Source organism: Nansenia antarctica (genome assembly GCF_963989245.1).
Source record: "Nansenia antarctica genome assembly, chromosome: 18".
Lineage (NCBI taxonomy): Eukaryota > Metazoa > Chordata > Actinopteri > Argentiniformes > Microstomatidae > Nansenia > Nansenia antarctica.
In genome coordinates this window covers 10,284,122-10,303,898 of record NC_137691.1, presented here as the reverse complement: position 1 = coordinate 10,303,898, position 19,777 = coordinate 10,284,122, and the positions used below count along the sequence as shown (strand labels likewise).

Genomic DNA, 19,777 nt, shown 5'->3' with positions numbered 1-19,777 from the left:
TCCCTCTATCTCTCTCTCGCTCTCTCCCTCTCCCTCTCTCTCTCTCCCTCTATCTCTCTCTCTCATCTTTCTCTCGCTCACTCTCCCTCTATCTCTCTCTCCCTCTATCTCCCCCTCTCTCTCTATCTCTCTATCGCTCTCTCCTCAACAGGAACTGGAATGATGGTGCAGAACCATGCTGGTTCCCCACAGCCCTATCACGCTCCCCTCCTGTTCATCGCCACACTCTCCCTCATCCTCATTGGCTTACTGGACCTGTGATCTCAGCCAACCCCTGGACATTGAATATGTTTCATGCCCTTGCTTACCTTACGTGTGGGAGTCACTTATCCTGTTTTGGGGGTAGGGGATGGATTTTTAAACGGTGGGACGGGATGTATGTTGTGTGTGTGGGGGGGGGGGCGGGGGGGGTTGTGTTATGGCACTGCGAAGTGAGACGAGGGAGGGCTGGGAGGGTGGGGCGGTTGGGGGGGTTTAGGGTTAGGGGATATTACAAGGACAGTGAACAAGGACAGTGACCATTTTTAAGAGAAATCAAAGAGGGACATTTTTTTTATGGTGTCTGTGGGGTTTCAAGGGGGACAAACTACCTGATTGTGAATAGTATTGATAGGATCAATAGAACCAGGCCTTATGGGGACCTTCAACAGCAGCGGCCAATCTTTCTCTATCTAGTACCTGTCCCCTGTTTTCTCCCTGCTCTCAACTACAGACTCAAGGCTCACCAAGGCACCCAACTCAACTCCCGTGTGTAAAACACACATGTACATACAGTGGACTCCATCTCGGGTTTGCTCATTCAGACACAGAAGAACTTGTACACGTTCCTGCTTGTTTGTATCTATGTTTGTTTGTTTATTTGTTTAAGCTGTAGTTATGGCGACGACAGCGTCAAGGAGGATAGATAACTTCACTGGTCCAAATGAATGTTTACCTTTTTTTATGATTTATGCTTTAGATGAGAGAACTTCAACTTGATAAAAGATAAAGTATTTATCAGTTCCTTGTTTACACTTTGTTGTGCCTGCTTTGTTATGAAAAATTCTGCCACAAAAAAGAAAAAATGCTTACCTTTAGTGTTTGGGTTCGTTATGTAAGATAAGTCTGCTACCGTGGCGAGTATTGCGAAGCAAAATGTGATAAATAATAACTGGTACTAAGGAGTTGATCACCAAAGTTATCTCAGAGTTCAGTGTTGTCCTTTTTGTTATTATCACCACCACTATTGTTCTATCAGTGTTTATCTCCTCTTATGTAACACTTCATTAACTGTTCAGAATTGAACCTGTTTTTTCTAGATACCGTGAGCAGAGTTCACAGGAAGAATGATACATCTGAGAACATTCCACGCCTGCTGGTTAATAATAGAACACCTGGTATTGATTAGGGCATAGCCGGCCAGTTAAGCAGTTTCAACACAGTGCACATGTTCAAGGAAGAGTATAACAAGGATCTCTTGACTGAACATGTCTAGACGTCAAACAGCTCTATTGCTTGTGGACGATCTATCAAGATATCAACATCTCAGATTTCAAACATAAATAGAAATCGAATTCTAATGATGAAATATTTTTGCAAGAGATCAGGAAAAGCCAAAACAAGTTTATATCGTTTTATTTGTTGAAGGATATAACTCTTTCTTGTGTAACGATACACCACTTTGTTTTTATCAGTTTTAATATTTGTTCATTCTCCCTATAAAAGTTTCAATGATTAACTCTAGGGTGATTCATTATGTCAAACGTCAACGCTTTCATTCTTGTCCTGTGCACAGTGTATCTCTAATCCTGCAACAACTGAAATGTATGATATGAATCTCTACTGCGTTTACACAGGGAACGATGAGCTGCTCAACCAACACACATGATTAGAAGTCAAGAACTGTTTATTGAAGTGTTTAGAGTTATAACGCTCTAAACTCTTGATCTCTTTATGAATATGTTGATAATGTTGACAATCCATTAGTACTACAATGCCAGGAGTACTTTTTTAGGAGTGCCCAGTAATACCACTCATGGGTTTTTCAACAGCGCTTAATTGTCTCCTCTCCAGTTCCATCAGGTTGGCGGGGTTCTGAAATAGAGTCAAGGCAACCCTGCAAAACTGACTGATTCATGTATGAAGACATAGAGATATATTCAGTGTATCAGTCACTAATCTGAGACTTTTCCCTCTGTTTTACTGTAACAGTTAGACTCTGCAAGATGGCGTTGACATAAACACTGGGGAACCTTCCTTCTCATACAAATCCAGATTTCAAATCTGCCTATTAGCACTGCCATTTCTGGTCCCTCCCGACTGCCTCTGTTGATGGCCCGTAAAACAGGAAGTCACCCCCTAGTGTTTGTGGTGATGTCGTCTTAATTAGTCTAGCCCTTTAAGTTCAAAATCAACATCTCCTATGTAAACACAGTCATGTTCATTTGATTCATTCTATTGAAGCCACTCAACAACCCCCTGTATACCTGACGTATTCCAGGGTCATTTTCTATTAGATCTGAATTTTATAAACTGTTTTTTGTATAATGTGGATCACTGTACCGTAAGAAAAAAAGGGCAGCTAAAAAGATGTGAATGTCGACAAACTTCTTTTCAGTAATTAGTTCCTTAGGGGAAACCAGCAGCTCTCACTGCTTTAGTACCGTACACCACAGTGAATGTGCAACCCTCTTCTTTGGCTATTTAGTACACTACAGTGGTAAAAACAAGAGAGTCAACAGAGGAGATTATTTTTCAACCTGTCAGTCAGATATAGTGATATTTCATTCATCAGCTTACTGTAGTGTCAGACAATTAAACTGTAAGCTTTGTGTGGTACACTGCACAGGAGCCATCAAAGACAATAGCTCGTCCTCATGTAAGCACAAGGTAGTCATTACTATGGTAAACAAAGATATCCACTGGATCTCACTTTCGTTGCCAGGTAGATGTATTGAACAATATACTGTATGTCAGCACACTCTATAGTCAGAGAAATACTGTTGGTCGATAGTCATGTTTCATTTCACTGCACACTGATACACTGTAGGTCTCAAAAGACACACACATGTTATCAGCCCTTGCTTTGACCTATGGGAAAGGTTGGAAGCAAGTGGAAGCCAAGAAATGTTGTTGCCTTTTTCTGGTTATGTACTTAATGCTAGTTAATTCATTTGTCTGGATGTGTTTTTCAACCCAACGCCACGATCATTTCACAAAAGTCCCATCAGCTAAAACCACACATCATGATTCATTTTACAACATTTCTGTAATACTAAGGTGACATCATAATAAACCACTTTTTTTCTGAATAATATGTGTAGTTGGAGAAAATTGGACAGTAGTTGATTGGTTGGTTGCTCTTTCACTTCCTGGTGAAAGCCAGGTTCTGTCTGTCTTTCAGCTAGTTAGGTTGAAATGCAGTGGATGTCGTAATGTTGGACCTTTCCAAATGTCGATTGAATGGGGATGGGAAGGGTAGTATAACATGGCACTTGTAAATATTACTCAATAAACACCTTGGGATTGTATTTAAGAAATAGTTTGAGGGTTTCTTTCTTGTTTTCTCAACGAATACAGATTTGTAGCATTACAAATGTTGTTTTGTTATCCGGATTTGTATGTGTTTGTGTGTGTGTGAATGTGTGTGTGCGTGTGCGTGTGCGTGTGCGTGTGCATAGTACATTCTCAGGCTTCTCCCAAAGTCCTTATATATCTAAGATAAAATCATGAATTAGAATTGTTGAATCTGAGCATGGTGAATGTAGCAAGGTCATCATAGGCTGATTTATTATACCTGTTGTGAGGCAACAGTAACAGTATCCCCATTACCAGTAAGTCATAACACTTGGCTTTGTGTGTCATATCATATTTTGGTAATCAGTCAGACCACTACCCCGATTAGTGAGAATACTTATCAATTGCACTTTGGTACCTATTATCATTAGGAAAGTATAAATCTGTGAGAACACAGCCAAACCTCGAACAATCTCCCTCTGTCCCTCCTTAAGAAAGGTAATATGATTATAGAGCTATGTTAATGAGTGTAACATTTACAGTCGATGTATGTATGCATATGTATGTATGTATGTACATATTATGCATGTATGTATGTATATATGTATGTATTTATGTATGCATGCATGTATGAATTTACAGTCGATATGTATGCATGTATGTATGAATTTACAGTCGATATGTATGTATGCATGCATGTATGTGTGTATGTATGTATGTATGCATGTATGTGTATATGTATGTATGTACAGTATGTATGTATGCATGTATGTATGTATGTATGTATGTATATATGTATGTGGTCTTGTAATGGAGAGACATAGATTTGTAGTGAACACAAAATATTGTATAGTGAAGTAACAACTGAATGAACCAATTGTGAATCACTCTGATTTGAGGATTGTCGATGTTTGTTGCTTATGTTGTGCTTCGTATCTGTGCAGTGGTTTAGGTCTTACATACAATGGCGAGAATGACTCTCCTAGCAGGTAAATGTGTATACTTTAACTCATTCATCCATCCTTCCATTCATCATCTGAATTCATACTCACACTGTGTCTCCACAGCTCTGGGGGTTCTGCTGACGCTGCAGATGGGTAAGCATTTACCTTATCAACCTTTGGTTTTCTTTATGTGAACATCAAGACAATTGTCATGTGGAAAGATTGTTAGGCCTCACGTTGCAGCATTTTATACAAGCACCACCTTTGGCCCTTGTTGATTGACATCTGTCCAGGCCATTGAGGTCACTTATAGAGGGTCAACAATAACCTTGGACTAGTAGTGAGTGATCAGATTGGAATTAGGCTAAATACTAAATATATTATTTATTAGCACCCCAATAAATTGAAATTGTAAACATTGGTCTAGTCCGCTATTACTATGACATTTCAAAGAGAAGAAGAACTTTTTTGATCCCCATGGGGAAATTATGTTTTTGCCCACCCTGAGACAGCACACACACATACCCCTAGACAGCACACACACACCCTGAGATAGCACACACACAGCACAGCAGCACAGCACACTCCTAGGGAGAACAGAGCCCTGGACAAAGGGTCAACTCAACAATAATAATAATAATAATAATAATAATAATAATAATAATAATAATAACTTATATAGTGCCTTTCTCAAACCCAAGGACGCTTTACAGATTTTACAGACAGAAAGTCAGACAGACAGAACAGAAAAAAAACAAAGAAAACAAAAAGACAGAGACAGTGACTAAACTAGACTAGGGGCCAAAGGCCTTGGTGAACAGATACGTTTTGAGAGCTGTCCAGGGTAGGGGCATTGCGGATCACTGTGGGGAGAGAGTTCCAAAGGGTGGGAGCTGCCACACTGAAGCACCCCTGGAGCAGTTAGGGGTTAAGTGCTTTGCTCAAGGGCACAACGACAATGGTGGTGATACCTTAAATATGATGCCAGCAACTCTCCAGTCACCAGCTCACATACACCTTCCGATTGCTGGCCGGCCTCTCTAACCTCTAGGCTACCTGCCGCCCCAGTGAGTTCATGTTTTATCAAAAATCCTAAATAGATCCTCTCTCTTTCTTCCCTCAGTCACCTCCACCAAACTGGTGTGCCACATGACCAACTGGGCCCAGTACCGGCCCAGCACTGGCAAGTTCACGGCTGAAAACATTGACCCCTTCCTCTGTACCCACATCATCTACAATCTGGCCACCATCAACAGCTTCAACCAGGTCACCACCGTGGAGTGGAATGATGAAACCCAATACCAAGCCCTCAACAACCTCAAGAATGTGTGAGTGAATCTCGGTTGACTCGAAAAACGACAGAGAGTGTGGCGTTCTTTTGAAATGATGGTTTCAATAGGAGAATAAACATGATTGTGTTCATCTAATCTCAAGATCTCAGTGAGAATGACCCTTTCACTTTCAAAGCTCATTCAAAGCTGTTTCGGTTCATTTACCCAAAAAAAGGGAAACCGTGACTATCTCTTTTGCAGTTCAGGAAGTCAAAGTTGAAGGCAAGGGTTGACTCCTAACCTCTTCTCTTCCTCTCCTTAGGAACCCAATGTTGAAGACAATGCTCTCTGTTGGAGGAACAGTCAATGGACTCAGCGCGTAAGTCTCTTATGATGGATACAGTGATTGTCTTCCAATATCCACACTAGCATACCAGTTCCAATGACACTATTATTGTCCATGCAGCTATGCTAGTGCAGATTTTGGAATAAGAATTTAGAATGACGAAGATTGAGCAAAAGGTCAATCTCAATCTCAATCTCTATCTTAGATACTTCATCATACCACGTTCAGCAACGGCTAGCTCCCTCGTAAGAATAACACGCCATATGTGTGGACTAACTCCATGTGAATACATTTTAACCATTTAGCAGACACTTTTATCCAAAGTGACTTCCAATTAGAGATTACAGGGACAGTCTCCCTGGAGTAAGTTAGGACTGAGTGATTTACTCAAGGACAAACTAGTGGTGGTGTTCCCAGGTGGGATTTGAACTAATGACCTTCTGATCACTTGTCCAACTCACTAATGTGACTATGAATACAGTAGGCTTAGTAATCATAATAGTCTCATGTCAAGAGTATACACATACTCTGTCCCCCACACACCTCAGAACTCCCCCTAGCTCAGCTTTAACTGCAGTCAACATGTCTTGCCACAACCTTCCAGGTACGTCGGCATGGTCCGCACGCCTGCGAGCCGTGCAATCTTCATCCAGTCTTCCATTAGCTTCCTGCGCTCACACAACTTTGACGGTATCAACCTGGCCTGGGAGTACCCCGCACAGAACGGCAGTCCAGAGGGCGACAAGGAGCGGTTCACTGAGCTGCTCAAGGTTAGCTTGTGCAGACACCGCGAAAAATGTTCTCTTTGTGTCCTAAGTCAATGTTTAAGGAACATCCCCAGCTGGGGTTCCAACCAACAACGTTGCTAAACTGTTCCGATTAGACAAATAGAGGGTAGTAGACTATGGTATTCAACATACCAGTGGCACAATTGTTTAGTGTCTGTTAGTATGCCAGTCTTCAACCTCTAGTTTTGGCTTTCTGGTTGTATTTTGGTACATTGCTGATGATTCTATGTCTCTACTACAGGAGATGCAGGAGGCCTTTGCGGATGACGCTAAAGACAACAGGAGGACCCAGCTACTGCTGTCAGCTAATGTGGCTTCTCTCGCCCCCGCCGTCAACGCTAGCTATGAGGTCCCTGAGATGTCGAGGTAGGTAGCAGGACAGAGCAGGGAGAGGCGGTCATCAGACTCAGTTGATACCAGAGTTGGGGTGAATTTTCTCTCAGTTCCAGCCAATTTAGAAATGTAACCGTACAAGATCCATTTCCGAACTGAACCGACCGTGTGTTTCTCTGCAGTCACCTGGACTTCATTAACGTGATGACCTACGACTACCACGGCAGCTGGGAGAAGACCACAGGACACAACAGCCCCCTGTACCGTAGCAGCCTTGACGGAGGCGCACACGCTCACCACAACATCGTACGAGACAAACAGAACAATTTAAAGCAAATTCACTCAACCCTTTTGGGCCATGACTCTCAAAATAAATGATGTGACCTCATCTTGCACCCTTGCGCTAATCTCCCTGTCCTCCTCCGTTAGGACTCTTCCCTAAAGTTCTGGCTGGACAGTGGTGCCCCCGCTGAGAAGCTGCTGATGACCTTCCCCACCTACGGCCGTACCTATCGCCTCAATACCCCCAACTCTGGCCTGGGAGCCTCCGCCAGCGGCCCCGCAGACGCCGGGCCCTACACCCGCACCGAAGGCTTCTGGGCCTACTATGAGGTACCGTAGTATTTCATTTACGGCAGAGATTTACTAACTGTTGGGGCGGCTGTGGCACTGGAGGTAGAGCCGACGTCTGATGATCGCAAGGTTGGCTGATGAGAGGCCGTTGTAAAGCGCTTTGGAATAAGGCACTTTGGAATAAGGCACTATATAAGTGAGTCCATTTTAATTCACTGGTGAAAAGTCTGAATGATGTTGAGTTTAAGAGCTGGACCAGCGATGCTATTTTGAATTGTTTACTGGATAAGGTGCTCCAGTTGGTTATAAGAATGCCCAGCACCTCTTGGCTTTAATAGTATGTTTCTCCGTTTTACAGGTGTGCTCCTACACATATGGTGCCACAGTCCACTGGGTGGATGAGCAGAAAGTGCCCTTCGCCACCCAAGGCAGCTCCTGGGTGGGCTACGACAGCAAGGAGAGCTTCGCTGCCAAGGTGCTCACTCCTTTCAGACAATCAATCAATCAAATCCCGCCTGGAACACCACCTCTAGTGTGTCCTTGAGTAAGGCACTTAGCCCTAATTACTCCAGGGGGTACTCTCTCCCTACTCCCTGTAATTCGTAGTTTGTATGGATTGTTTGGATTAAAAGTGTCTGCTAAATGGCAAATCTAGATTCAAATACTATCTAGGTTTCTTTCCATAGAAATACATTGAATAGATATATGGTTCCATAGATGTCATTGAGCAAATGACCCTTCAATTAGTCTGTGTTGTTGATCTATCTGGCCATGCTCTCTACCCATCAGGTTCAGTGGCTGACGGCCAACAACCTGGGAGGAGCGTCGGTGTGGACCCTGGACATGGATGACTTTAGAGGAGAGTTCTGTGGTGATGGAGCCTATCCTCTTGTGAACCAGTTGCGCAATTCACTGGGTAAATAGAATGTGAAAAACTAAAACAGTTTTAAAATAAACAATACTTTACCTCTACGTAGTTTAGTACACGCCAACCTTCATCAAAGGATTGTAAGAAACCCTGGCTTCTACTGGACTGTACTGGAGTCAAGTAAAAGAAAAAAACGGTAAATAGGCCTGTGTATCTCTTTCTCACTCTCTTTCGATACTCCCTCCCTCCCTCCCCCAGGCTTTGCCCCCAAGCCTACCACCACAGCGAGCCCCACCACCACCGCTGACCCCATCACCACCTTCTGCAGCGGGCGCCCCGACGGCCTGTACCCCAACACCGCCGACCAGAGCACCTACTTCCAGTGCTTCAGAGGACACACTTACCTTCACAGCTGCCAGCAAGGCCTGATCTACCAGGACAGCTGCAAGTGCTGCGACTGGCCTTAAGGGGCAACTAGCAATAAACGCCAGTTAAGCCACTCATGATAGGTAGCTAGCCATAAATGACAGCTAGCTGTGGTTCACGTTGGATGACAAAACACACACACACACAGCAGAAACTGGTCCTGAATTCCAACTGGAAACTGTAAAAAGTAGTTTTACAAATGTATTATACCTATCCCCTTGTTACTGTTAAGAAATAACATACATATTCTGATCAACATTTTTCATTGTGCTTGTTGCATCTTTTTGTATTTAACCATAATTGTATAATAATAAATAATAAAATAGTTTATATAATAGTCTATGAACTTTTAATGTTCATATGTGTTACCTGTGATAGTGAACCAAAAGCATGCCCACCACGACCACCTATCGCTGTCATTAAACTGCTTGAGTCCTACATTTAGCCAATGTCCTATCTTCTCTATTTACATATAACCACATATATAATAATTTGCTGTTATGAATCACATACTTTAGATATTTTTCACTTTAGTAACTCAACTCCCCCAAGGCAGCCATTTTGCGCTTGGACATTCACCACATCAGCTTTTATAACGATGAGATGAGAAGTGAGTGTCCCAATTCCTTTATTCTTATTTTAGAGACTCTACAATCGCTTCCTGTTAAGTTCAGAATAGATTTCAAGATCCTTCTTTATAAAGCGCTCACTGGCACAGCACAAGAATATCTGGAAAACCTTTTGCTAGCATATCAGCCCAAGAGAGCTCTGACACTGGCTTTCTCTGTGTACCACATCTACAAAAGAAGAGATTTGGTGAGGCTGCATTCTCATTTTATGCACCCAAATTGTGGAATGCACTGCCAGTTTACATTAGAGATGCAACCTCAGCAAATATTTTCAAGTCAAGACTAAAAACCCATCTTTTTAATATTGCCTTTAAATTACTAAATCATTAAATGATGATTATATAATGATTAAAGCACTATGAGCTGCAACGTTTGCAGGAAAAGTGCTATACATATAAAAGTGACTATTATTATTATTATTATTGTTATTATTATTATTATTATTATTATTATTATTATTATTTAGCTTCAGTCAAAAGCCAGCATGGCTGGATGCAGGGCAGGCTAGCTAGTTATTACAACTAGCCATGGGGTGTCTCATGGGTAGACAGGCAGCTTGTGCCCGAAGGCCAGTACTGCTACCGAGGCCCTGGGGCCAAATCCAGACGGCCACATTTCCATTGGCACAGAATTTAAATCAGTTTCATTAACAAAACAACTCCATTACAATTTGTTCCTCAGAGAGTTTTTACTGATCATAAGTAAAAGTAGGCCTCCAACCTAGTGCTGCATTTACTTTACTTTACTTTACTTTATTTGTATAGCACTTCTTCTCAAGACAGCAGTCACAAAGTGCTTCACAGTACATTTGGTAGCATACAGCATAAAAGACCGCAAGAAAACAGACAACAAGTCAAATAGAATTCATAAAATGTAAACAAGCAATTCGCAAAAGCAATAAAACAAATGATAAAATAACAAAATCAATACAGACATCAGAAACAACTTATATAGAGAAAACAACTCGTAAAAATGCCATCATATATCACATATCTACGTTTTTTTATTAAAAATTATTATTACTTAATTATTACTTAATTATTTATTAAAAAGTGGTACAGACTCAGCTAACCTGACAGTGAGGGGGAGGCAATTCAATAGTGTTGGAGCTACAACAGTAAAACCATGACCCCCCTTTGTTTTGAGCCTGGACCGTGGGACATTTAAAAGCTGTTGGTCAGAAGATCCAAGTCATCTTGGTGCAGAGTATTGGCTTAAAAGATCTGAAATATAGGAGGGTGCCATGCCATGGAGGGCTTTAAATGTGATCAGGAGGATCTTGAACTGAATCCTGAAACGTACGAGAAGCCGATGTAAGTGGGCCAGAATGGGGGTCATACGCTCTTTTCGTTCGGTGTATGTCAAAAGCCTCGCAGCATGAACTGCTGTAAATGTCAACACTAGAAAACAAAGTCATGCATCCTTCTACAATAACATCCATTGATGCTAAGTCCATAACACAGATCACACAAGTACAGATCATCAGTATGTTTCTACTCCTTTTAACCAGGATGTTTACCACAAAACATACCAGATGAGGTAGCATTCCAAAGGTGGTAGAAGAGTCACACCATGAGAGTAGACAGTATATTATTGGCTATAGGCCTCTTGACCTTCAGATAATGGACAATATCTGTCCCTGTCCAAAGTGCTAACTGTTATTAGGCTTATCTCTGGGCTGTGCCTTCCCTGTTGTCTCCAAACCCGATAACAAGTTTCCTGTTGCCACGCAACGGTGGTGGAATGAACTTTTCACTGCTGTCGAGACTGCAGTACCTATCTTCCACCATAGACTGAAGACTTGAAGACTCTTCAGGCTACATCTTGACTGTCCCTCCTAAAGACCTATTCACCCCCCAGCCCCCACTACCCTCCCAGTTCCTGTACTGTAAAAAATATGTTTTGAATGAATGAATATTGTCCCATGATATCTGTACCTATTTCAATGTTTGCCTCTTTTCCTCCCCAAGTCCATCTTCCGTAGCATTGACAGTGTATTATCTTCTTTTATATGGGGTAATAAAGCTCCAAGGCTTCAAAAATCCTTATTACAGAGGAACAGATAGGAGGGCGGGTTACTATGGGCAGCCAATATGGAAAAAACTATGCACTGGGCCTTCTATCCTGAAACTCAGTGGTGCCAAATGGAATCGCATTAATGTTATTCTTCCTCCCTAAAAGCTTTGGTATGTCACACCAACAGACTTAAGCCCAAGCAACACACAAATAACCCAATAGTCATATCCACTTTGAGAATCTGGCAACAAATCAAACAATACTTTGGCTGGAATACTCTCCCCTTTAATACTCCAATATGCAATAATGAGCTAGGATCGATGCCAGATTCTCTCTTTGGGACAGACAATTGTTATCATTGTCATTACATGCACACATTATTGCTTGATCTGGGACTAGGAGCCCAGAGGGTTGGGTGGGGGAGAGCGGGGTGGGGGGGTGGGGAGGTGGTGGGGTGGGGAGGAATCATTACTGGAACATGTTATATTGCTGTAATGTTTTGTGATGGTTACTAAAATGCCAGTAATATATGTTCATAAAAAAAGAATGTAATGATGAACCTTGGAATATGGACTGTGAGTCTGCATTAATGACATAATATTAATAAATGACAAGCCAATCACAATTCCAGTACATGGCTGTGCTGCTAACTGCCAACAACATAAAATACCAGGTATAGTGAAACACATGTCATTTTGGTCCAAATGGAATAGTCCATAGAAATCTTCAGTAGCTATTTTCTTGGTCATCCCTTTGTCCTAATTGTCCCACAGAAGAGCAAAACCTGCAACCCAGAGGTTTAAAGACACAGCTCCATTGTTGTGCACAGGTTCATGTGCAGGTTCATGTGCAGGTGTCTCTCTCTTGTATCTCCTTCTGGATCTCACCCAAATTGCCTTCTATTGAGTCATGCATTAACAGCTCCCTATACCTCGCTGTACTTATCTTATCAAATCATGTTCCTCCCATGCCCTCCCCAGTCTAGGATCAAGTATATAAAAAGTGTTAACAATACACTAGTAGCAGCTCTTTCAACAGCTGGAGTTCTCAAGGTAAGCTTGGACAGGAAACTCTGACGTTTCTTTGGTCATTTCTAATTGAGTATATTGACTATAGAAAACTATGGAACTATAGACATTATTAAGTCATTCAGCGGCTGGCTAGTTGCCTTTGATGTCTCAACCTATGCCTCTAGCCAATGCATATTATATGAATTCATGTTAGCAATAATTGCTACGAAAGCAGTATTTGAAACAACTTAAGTAAATCAGTTGATGCTGTCAAAATCAATTTGAAGAATAGAATACAATAGAACATGATAGAATACAATACAAAACCGATATTAGTGTATTTCATGAGTGTTATTAGACTTGTTAATTAGGTACATGCCCCTTGTGCTGTGGGTGAGGTTACATAATGGGGGGGGAATATCCGTGCTGATATTTGTTTTACTATAGTGAGTAATTTGTTTTACTCATTTCATGGTCACGTGATGCTAAATACTGCACACCTGCAAATATCTCCTTAATATCAGGTTCGAAATTCATTGAGGAATTTGGTTAGGGTGACATGTATGCTGTTTGTTCACTTACGTAATCTTTCACCTTTACTTCTCTCTCTCTCTCTCTCTCTCTCTCTCTCTCTCTCTCTCTCTCTCTCTCTCTCTCTCTCTCTCTCTCTCTCCCTCATCTGCATCTGTAGAATCTTCAACCTTACAATAACAGAGTTTTGAATTCAAGATGACCAGGCTCACAGTCCTAGCAGGTGACTCAACTCATTCATCTTCATAGTATTTACATTCACTCCTCCACATTGCCTTGAGATAAATTATGTATTATTTGTCTGTATAAATATTGACTTTGCTTTGTCAAAGCTGCGCCGCCACCATGATACAGATAATAGTTCACCTGCTGTCAGAGTGTGTATTATCAGAGTGTGTATTGTCAGAGTGTGTATTGTCAGAGTGTGTATTATCAGAGTGTGTATTATCAGAGTGAGTGTGTATTATCAGAGTGTGTATTGTCAGAGTGTGTATTATCAGAGTGTGTATTATCAGAGTGTGTATTGTCAGAGTGTGTATTATCAGAGTGTGTATTGTCAGAGTGTGTATTATCAGGTATTGACCTCAGATGTCTTCCTCTCCTCAGGGTTGTGCTTGGTGCTGTGCCAGTTAGGTAAGTTGTGTTTTTTGTGCTATATGTTTCTAGCTAACAGTATATTTGACTTAAATCAGATTTACTGTTTGATTATCTAGCGTTCTAAAACATCAGTGGCACAACATATAATATCACTGCCTTCCACTTTTAAAAATGTAAAATGCAAGATACTTTAAAGGTGAAGCATGTAGTTTTGCACTTTGCTGCCCTCTACTGAAAATGTAACATGGAAATACACTATGTTTTCTTACACCAGATTTGAGAAAAAGCTTTGTTTGTACCTTGATTGCTACCAAGTTGTCAAGGCCATTTAGTACTATTTAAAAACTCGAATCTAGATACTGGACCTTTAAGGCTATGATTTAGTTGTCTTTTAACTCACCTCTTACCCACAGTCATTCCTTTAACTGCCAGAACTAACTAGATTTTCCTTTTCTCAATCTCAGGTACTGCCACCAGGATGGTGTGCTACTTCACCAACTGGTCCCAGTACAGACCAGGGGATGGGAAGTACCTGCCAGCCAATGTCGACCCCTTCCTGTGCACACACTTGATCTATGCCTTCTCCATCATCAACCACAACAACGAGTTGACCACCTATGAGTGGAACGATGAGACCCTCTACCGGTCCTTCAACAGCTTGAAGAACACGTAAGTTGCCTCCGTTGCCTTCGTGTTCCTTTCCCATCAGTCCACATAGGTTTTGTGTTGTCATTCACTACTCAGGAAAGCAGATGGCTTCTTGTGATTTGCCTAACAGCATGTACATTGCCATCCATGACAAATGTTATGTATGGACTAAACCAAAGCTGTCCTCTGTAGGAACCCCGGTCTGAAGACTCTGCTGGCCGTTGGAGGATGGAACTTTGGCTCAGCCCAGTAAGTATCTCATAGTTCCACCACGTGCTGTGGCAATTCTAGATAAAACACGCATCCTGGCCGTGCCCAGTAACTGATTTCAAGTCGTCCTTCAGAAACTATGGATGTATTTTCAAACTATAGGTCTGTGCCCTCATGACACACGACGCTGATCCTCTCCTCAGGTTCTCCATCATGGTGTCCACCGCTGCCAACCGCCAGAGGTTCATCCAGTCGTCCATCAGCTTCCTGAGGACTCACGGCTTTGACGGTCTGGACCTGGACTGGGAATACCCCGGGGCTCGGGGGAGCCCCCCAGAGGACAAGCAGAGGTTCACTCTGCTCTGCCGGGTGGGTGTGCCTCTCCTGGTCCAGTGTTTAACCCGGCCCCTGTGGTTGCCCGTAATGCCTCTTCTATGTCATCAGCACTCCATAAGCCATTATGCTTTTTTGCGTGTGCATGTTTGCAGGAAATTGTGTTAGCCTACACAGCTGAGGCCAAAGCCACCGGCAAGAACCGGCTCTTGTTCACCGCTGCCGTGGCTGCTGGGAAGGGAAACATTGACGCTGGATATGAGATCGCTGAGGTCGGCAAGTGAGTTTGACAGCCATAAACAAGCAAGAACATCGGATTCTTCAACCATGATCTTAGAATAGCTGTTTGTCCATAGTTATGAATTACAGTGAAGCATTTCACTGTAAAGTGTAGAGTGTGGGGAGGCTGTGGCTCAGGAGGTAGAGCCGGCATCTAATGATCGCAAGGTCGGCAGATCAGGCAGTTTGAACCCCACCTGGCCACCTGTCGAGGTGTCCTTGGGCAAGACACTGAACCCCAAATTGCTGCCAACGAGCGGGCCGGCGCCTTGCATGGTAGCTTGCCGCCATTGGTGTGTGAATGGGTGAATGAGAGGCCATTGTAAAACGCTTTGAAATACATGCTATATAAGTCAGTCCATTATACCATCTGCATTTGTGCATTTTATCAATAGTGATTGTTTTTCTGTTTTGCGTGTGTGTGTCCAGGTCCTTTGACTTTATCAACGTGATGACCTATGACTTCCACGGAACATGGGAGAAATTCACTGGACACAACAGCCCCCTGTACCGCGGCCCCCATGACTCGGGAGATCTCATCTACTTTAACGCTGTAAGCACTCATTTGGGCCACACAGACTCAAGAACTCAACTTATACACTGCAACAAAAGCCAGATATAATAGAGAGATTCTCTGAGTGATTAATAGATGTGGTTTTGTTATATTGCCTATTTGTTTACGTCCTCATTGTGGGTGGTCATGTGGGGGATCATGTACTGCAGTACCTTATAAAAATCACCTCCTCTTGCACTCTACTTACCCTCCCTCTATATCACTCCATCTCCATCCCTCCATCCCTCCATCTCCATCCCTCCATCTCCATCCCACCATCTCCATCCCTCCATCTCCATCCCACCATCTCCATCCCTCCATCTCCATCCCTCCACCCGTCCTTCTCCATCCCTCCATCCCTACATCTCCATCCCACCATCTCCATCCCTCCATCCCTCCATCTCCATCCCTCCATCTCCATCCCTCCATCTCCATCCCTCCATCTCCATCCCTCCATCTCCATCCCTCCATCCCTCCATCTCCATCCCTCCATCCCTCCATCCCTCCATCTCCATCCCTCCATCTCCATCCCTCCATCCCTCCATCTCCATCCCTCCATCTCCATCCCTCCATCTCCATCCCTCCATCCCTCCATCTCCATCCCTCCATCTCCACCCCTCCATCTCCATCCCTCCATCCCTCCATCTCCATCCCTCCATCCCTCCATCTCCACCCCTCCATCCCTCCATCTCCACCCCTCCATCTCCATCCCTCCATCCCTCCATCTCCACCCCTCCATCTCCATCCCTCCATCCCTCTCTCAGGCCTTCGCCATGGAATACTGGAGAGACAACGGCGTCCCAGCAGAGAAGTTGCTTATGGGATTCCCCACCTACGGCCGTACCTTCCGTCTGACGTCAGCAGAGAGCGGCGTGGGAGCCCCGGCCAGCGGCGCCGCCGCAGCCGGCCCCTACACACGGGAGGCCGGGTTCTGGTCCTACTACGAGGTAAAGAGGCCTGAACAATACAATACAATTGGGTTCTAATTGAATTAAAGTTCCAATATGGATGAAAGCCCCTGAAACCTTGAAACCTTGAACCCCCACTGAAATTGTCTTGTAAAACAGTACTGTCTGACATGAGTTGATTGCTACAATATTAAGCCATGTTAGATGTAGGTGTTTCATCATCATGAATATATAGGATGGCTGCACTTTTATAATATAGACTTTTGGATAGTGATGTCATTGAACTAAACCACCATTTTTGTCTCTGTTCAGATCTGCGACTTCCTGCAGAAGGGCGCCTCAGTTCAGTGGATTGAAGAACAGAAAGTCCCCTATGCCTTCAAGGCCAATGAGTGGGTTGGATTTGATAACACGGAGAGCTACAATGAGAAGGTAATATTATGTTTATCGTCAACATTTACCACATTTACCACATTTAAGTTGTTTAGAAGAAACTTACGTGATAGAGTGATCCACTATTAGAGGTGTTTGATTTTGCTGCTGTTTTCATAACTCTCTCTCGAATAGATCGCATACATGACTAAGAACAAGTTTGGAGGTGCCTTTGTGTGGTCTCTGGATCTGGATGACTTTGCTGGAGGGTTCTGTGGAGAGGGCGTCCACCCTCTGATGAAACATCTCCACACAGAACTTGGTATTGGTACGTCTGAGAGTGTTTTTTACTTTTAACTTCTTTTACTTTTAACTACCTACTGTATTTTCATTAGATTTCAGACTATGAGTGCTAGAGCAAACTTGATATTCCAAAACAGTGAGGCGATATCAACATAGAATATAAAACGATACAGTAGAATATGTGATACAGTCTGATCATTTGGTCCGCATGTCAGCTACCAATCAAAATGTTCGGACTTTTCTTTTGAAACACGTAACTACATTTCAACATTGTTCAGAATCACAACACAAACTCGCTAGTCAAGCCAAAATACTGCAACGAAATGGATTGGGTGTGTAATCCCACTGCTACCTAGATAACTATAACTCTACTTGACATTGTTAGCAGCAGGCTCACAAAACAAGCTGTGTTAGTTGACTAGCGATGTGTCATTGGTTTTCAACAACGCGGAAATGTATTCACATTTTTCGAAAGAATAGTCCGATCGTTACATCGGATCCCGACATGAGGACCAAAGCATTAGAATGTGACACATGTTATGTGAATGAGGACACTGAGCGCTTTTACCACGACCACAGCTTACCTCCTCACTGCTCTCTTGTTAAAATGATTTCCCCCCTGTTTCTCCAACCATCCAGTGGCGCCACCTGCTCCCCCCACCACCACCCCCAAGCCTGGTGCCCCCACCACCACCCCTAAGCCTGGTGCCCCCACCACCGCCACCACCACCACCACCACCCATGCCCCAGGGACAGGCTTCTGCAACGGCAAGCCTGATGGTAACCACGCCAACCCAGCTGACAAGCATTCCTTCTACATCTGTGCCCATGGGAAAACCCACCTCGTACACTGTGATAAAGGCTTAGTTTACGATGGTTCCATCTGCAATTGGCCCTGAACATGGCTTCAGCCTACACCTTTTTGGTCCTGGTACGCATTGTGAGTGTGACTGTGTACATTTTTTAATATATGTATTGTGAATTGTATAAGGGACCAAAATAAACATTCTCAATCAATCAATCAACATGAAGGAGGAGTCTCACGCTATCACCAACGTTTGAGCCAACATCAAGTAGTACTCTGGTGCTAAAGATCCCGACAACGGGACTACATTCCTGCTGTATCTCATGCTTTAGTTTAGTAGAAGCATATCAATAAAATATCTTTCTGCTGTATTTTGTTGTGTGTTCACTTTGTGAGGGAGACCCTCCTGTTTGCTGGTCTGTAACCACCGACACCTTACCCAGTTACAGGAAATAAGGCAAGTCTGCAAGGGGAAACAAGATGAAATATACATATTTTGATTAGATTTATTAGGATCCCCTTTACATTTTTATTTTGTTCTTATTCTGAATGGTAATGTTTTTTTGAGATTTAATCAATGAAGATTGTGCCAAATGTAGAGAGTTGTGTGTACTGTGTATTACAAAAAATGTGGTTTAGAACTGCAAAATGAGTGAAAAGCAGAAAATGTGGTGTCGTGCAGAATTGGTGTGAGATAAGGTACACCAGTTTCAGGTTTTGGTCATGGTGTCTCAAGTTCCAATGTTAGTGTGAACGTGATTGAGAAAAACTCTAATTCAAACAACATGGCTGCAACAAGACAAAAACTCTGAATAGCGCAACCCTGTGGTCAAACACAACCATGCTCTTGGGGTTTGTTTACAGTAACTCATACCCTTAGCAATCTGTGCCAATGTCAGGGTTCTTAGTCAACCAGATGAAGATATATAAATGTGCTTGTTATAAAGCCACCATGTGACAGATCCAGAGGTGACTGTATAATGATGAGGTCCCTACCATGTCTGATTTATTAACCCAGAGGATATATCCTCCTAAAAGTTGTGCTACGCTATCCTTTAAAATCCAGTTTTGGCCCCACCTATCGGGTGGTTTCAAGCTTTATTACAATATCTACAGAAGATAGATTTGTGCAGTGTTAACTATTTGTGTTCACACACAACAAAGGACTCAGATAATCTGCAGTAATCAGCAAGAAGCCTTGGTAATAATGATCCTTGGAGTATGCACTGTGAGTCTGCATTAATTACATATTATTCATAATATGTGACATCATCAATCACAATTCCAGCACATGCCAGCAACATAATACAATTGCAGCAACGGTGAGGACCACTCTGTGCAGTGTGCAAGTGGCACCGTCTTCAACAACAAGTGCAAGTGCTGCGATTGGCCCTGAATATGAAGGAGGAGTTGTGTATTGCTACTACTACAGCATCACCAACTATTAGTATTACCGGTAATCTGGTGTTAAATGTCCTGGGAAATTACTCTCTTTCTGCTGTGTGTAGACAATAATTTAGATGTTTTAGACTAGAGTCT

The 19,777-nt window shown here is 42.8% G+C and overlaps 3 protein-coding genes across 3 annotated transcripts in view; all 3 read left to right on the top strand.

Annotated features, from left to right (window-relative positions):
• Positions 1-261, top strand: part of cntn2 (contactin 2) — a gene marked incomplete at both ends in the record, with an annotated part of 31,201 nt that extends 30,940 nt beyond the window's left edge. Inside the window, one exon of the mRNA XM_080548316.1 lies at positions 152-261. Coding sequence (XP_080404442.1) covers positions 152-261 — 110 coding nt within the window. The remainder of the gene's footprint in view (positions 1-151) is intronic.
• Positions 262-4,437: 4,176 nt separating this feature from the next.
• On the top strand, positions 4,438-9,085 carry chia.1 (chitinase, acidic.1; the record flags this gene model as incomplete). The annotated part of the gene is made up of 11 exons (XM_080548324.1): positions 4,438-4,484; positions 4,563-4,592; positions 5,563-5,767; positions 6,033-6,089; positions 6,661-6,826; positions 7,086-7,210; positions 7,360-7,483; positions 7,607-7,789; positions 8,109-8,225; positions 8,540-8,666; positions 8,877-9,085. The coding sequence occupies exons 1-11, from the start codon at positions 4,460-4,462 to the stop codon at positions 9,083-9,085; spliced, it is 1,368 nt and encodes a 455-aa protein (XP_080404450.1). The 5' UTR covers positions 4,438-4,459.
• Positions 9,086-13,410: 4,325 nt separating this feature from the next.
• On the top strand, positions 13,411-18,550 carry LOC308173316 (acidic mammalian chitinase-like). Its single transcript, XM_080548323.1, has 11 exons — positions 13,411-13,453; positions 13,837-13,863; positions 14,292-14,496; positions 14,668-14,724; positions 14,889-15,054; positions 15,174-15,298; positions 15,727-15,850; positions 16,615-16,797; positions 17,071-17,190; positions 17,326-17,458; positions 18,073-18,550. Exons 1-11 carry the CDS (start codon positions 13,429-13,431, stop codon positions 18,330-18,332), a joined length of 1,425 nt encoding a protein of 474 aa, XP_080404449.1. The 5' UTR covers positions 13,411-13,428; the 3' UTR covers positions 18,333-18,550.
• Positions 18,551-19,777: the final 1,227 nt, after the last annotated feature.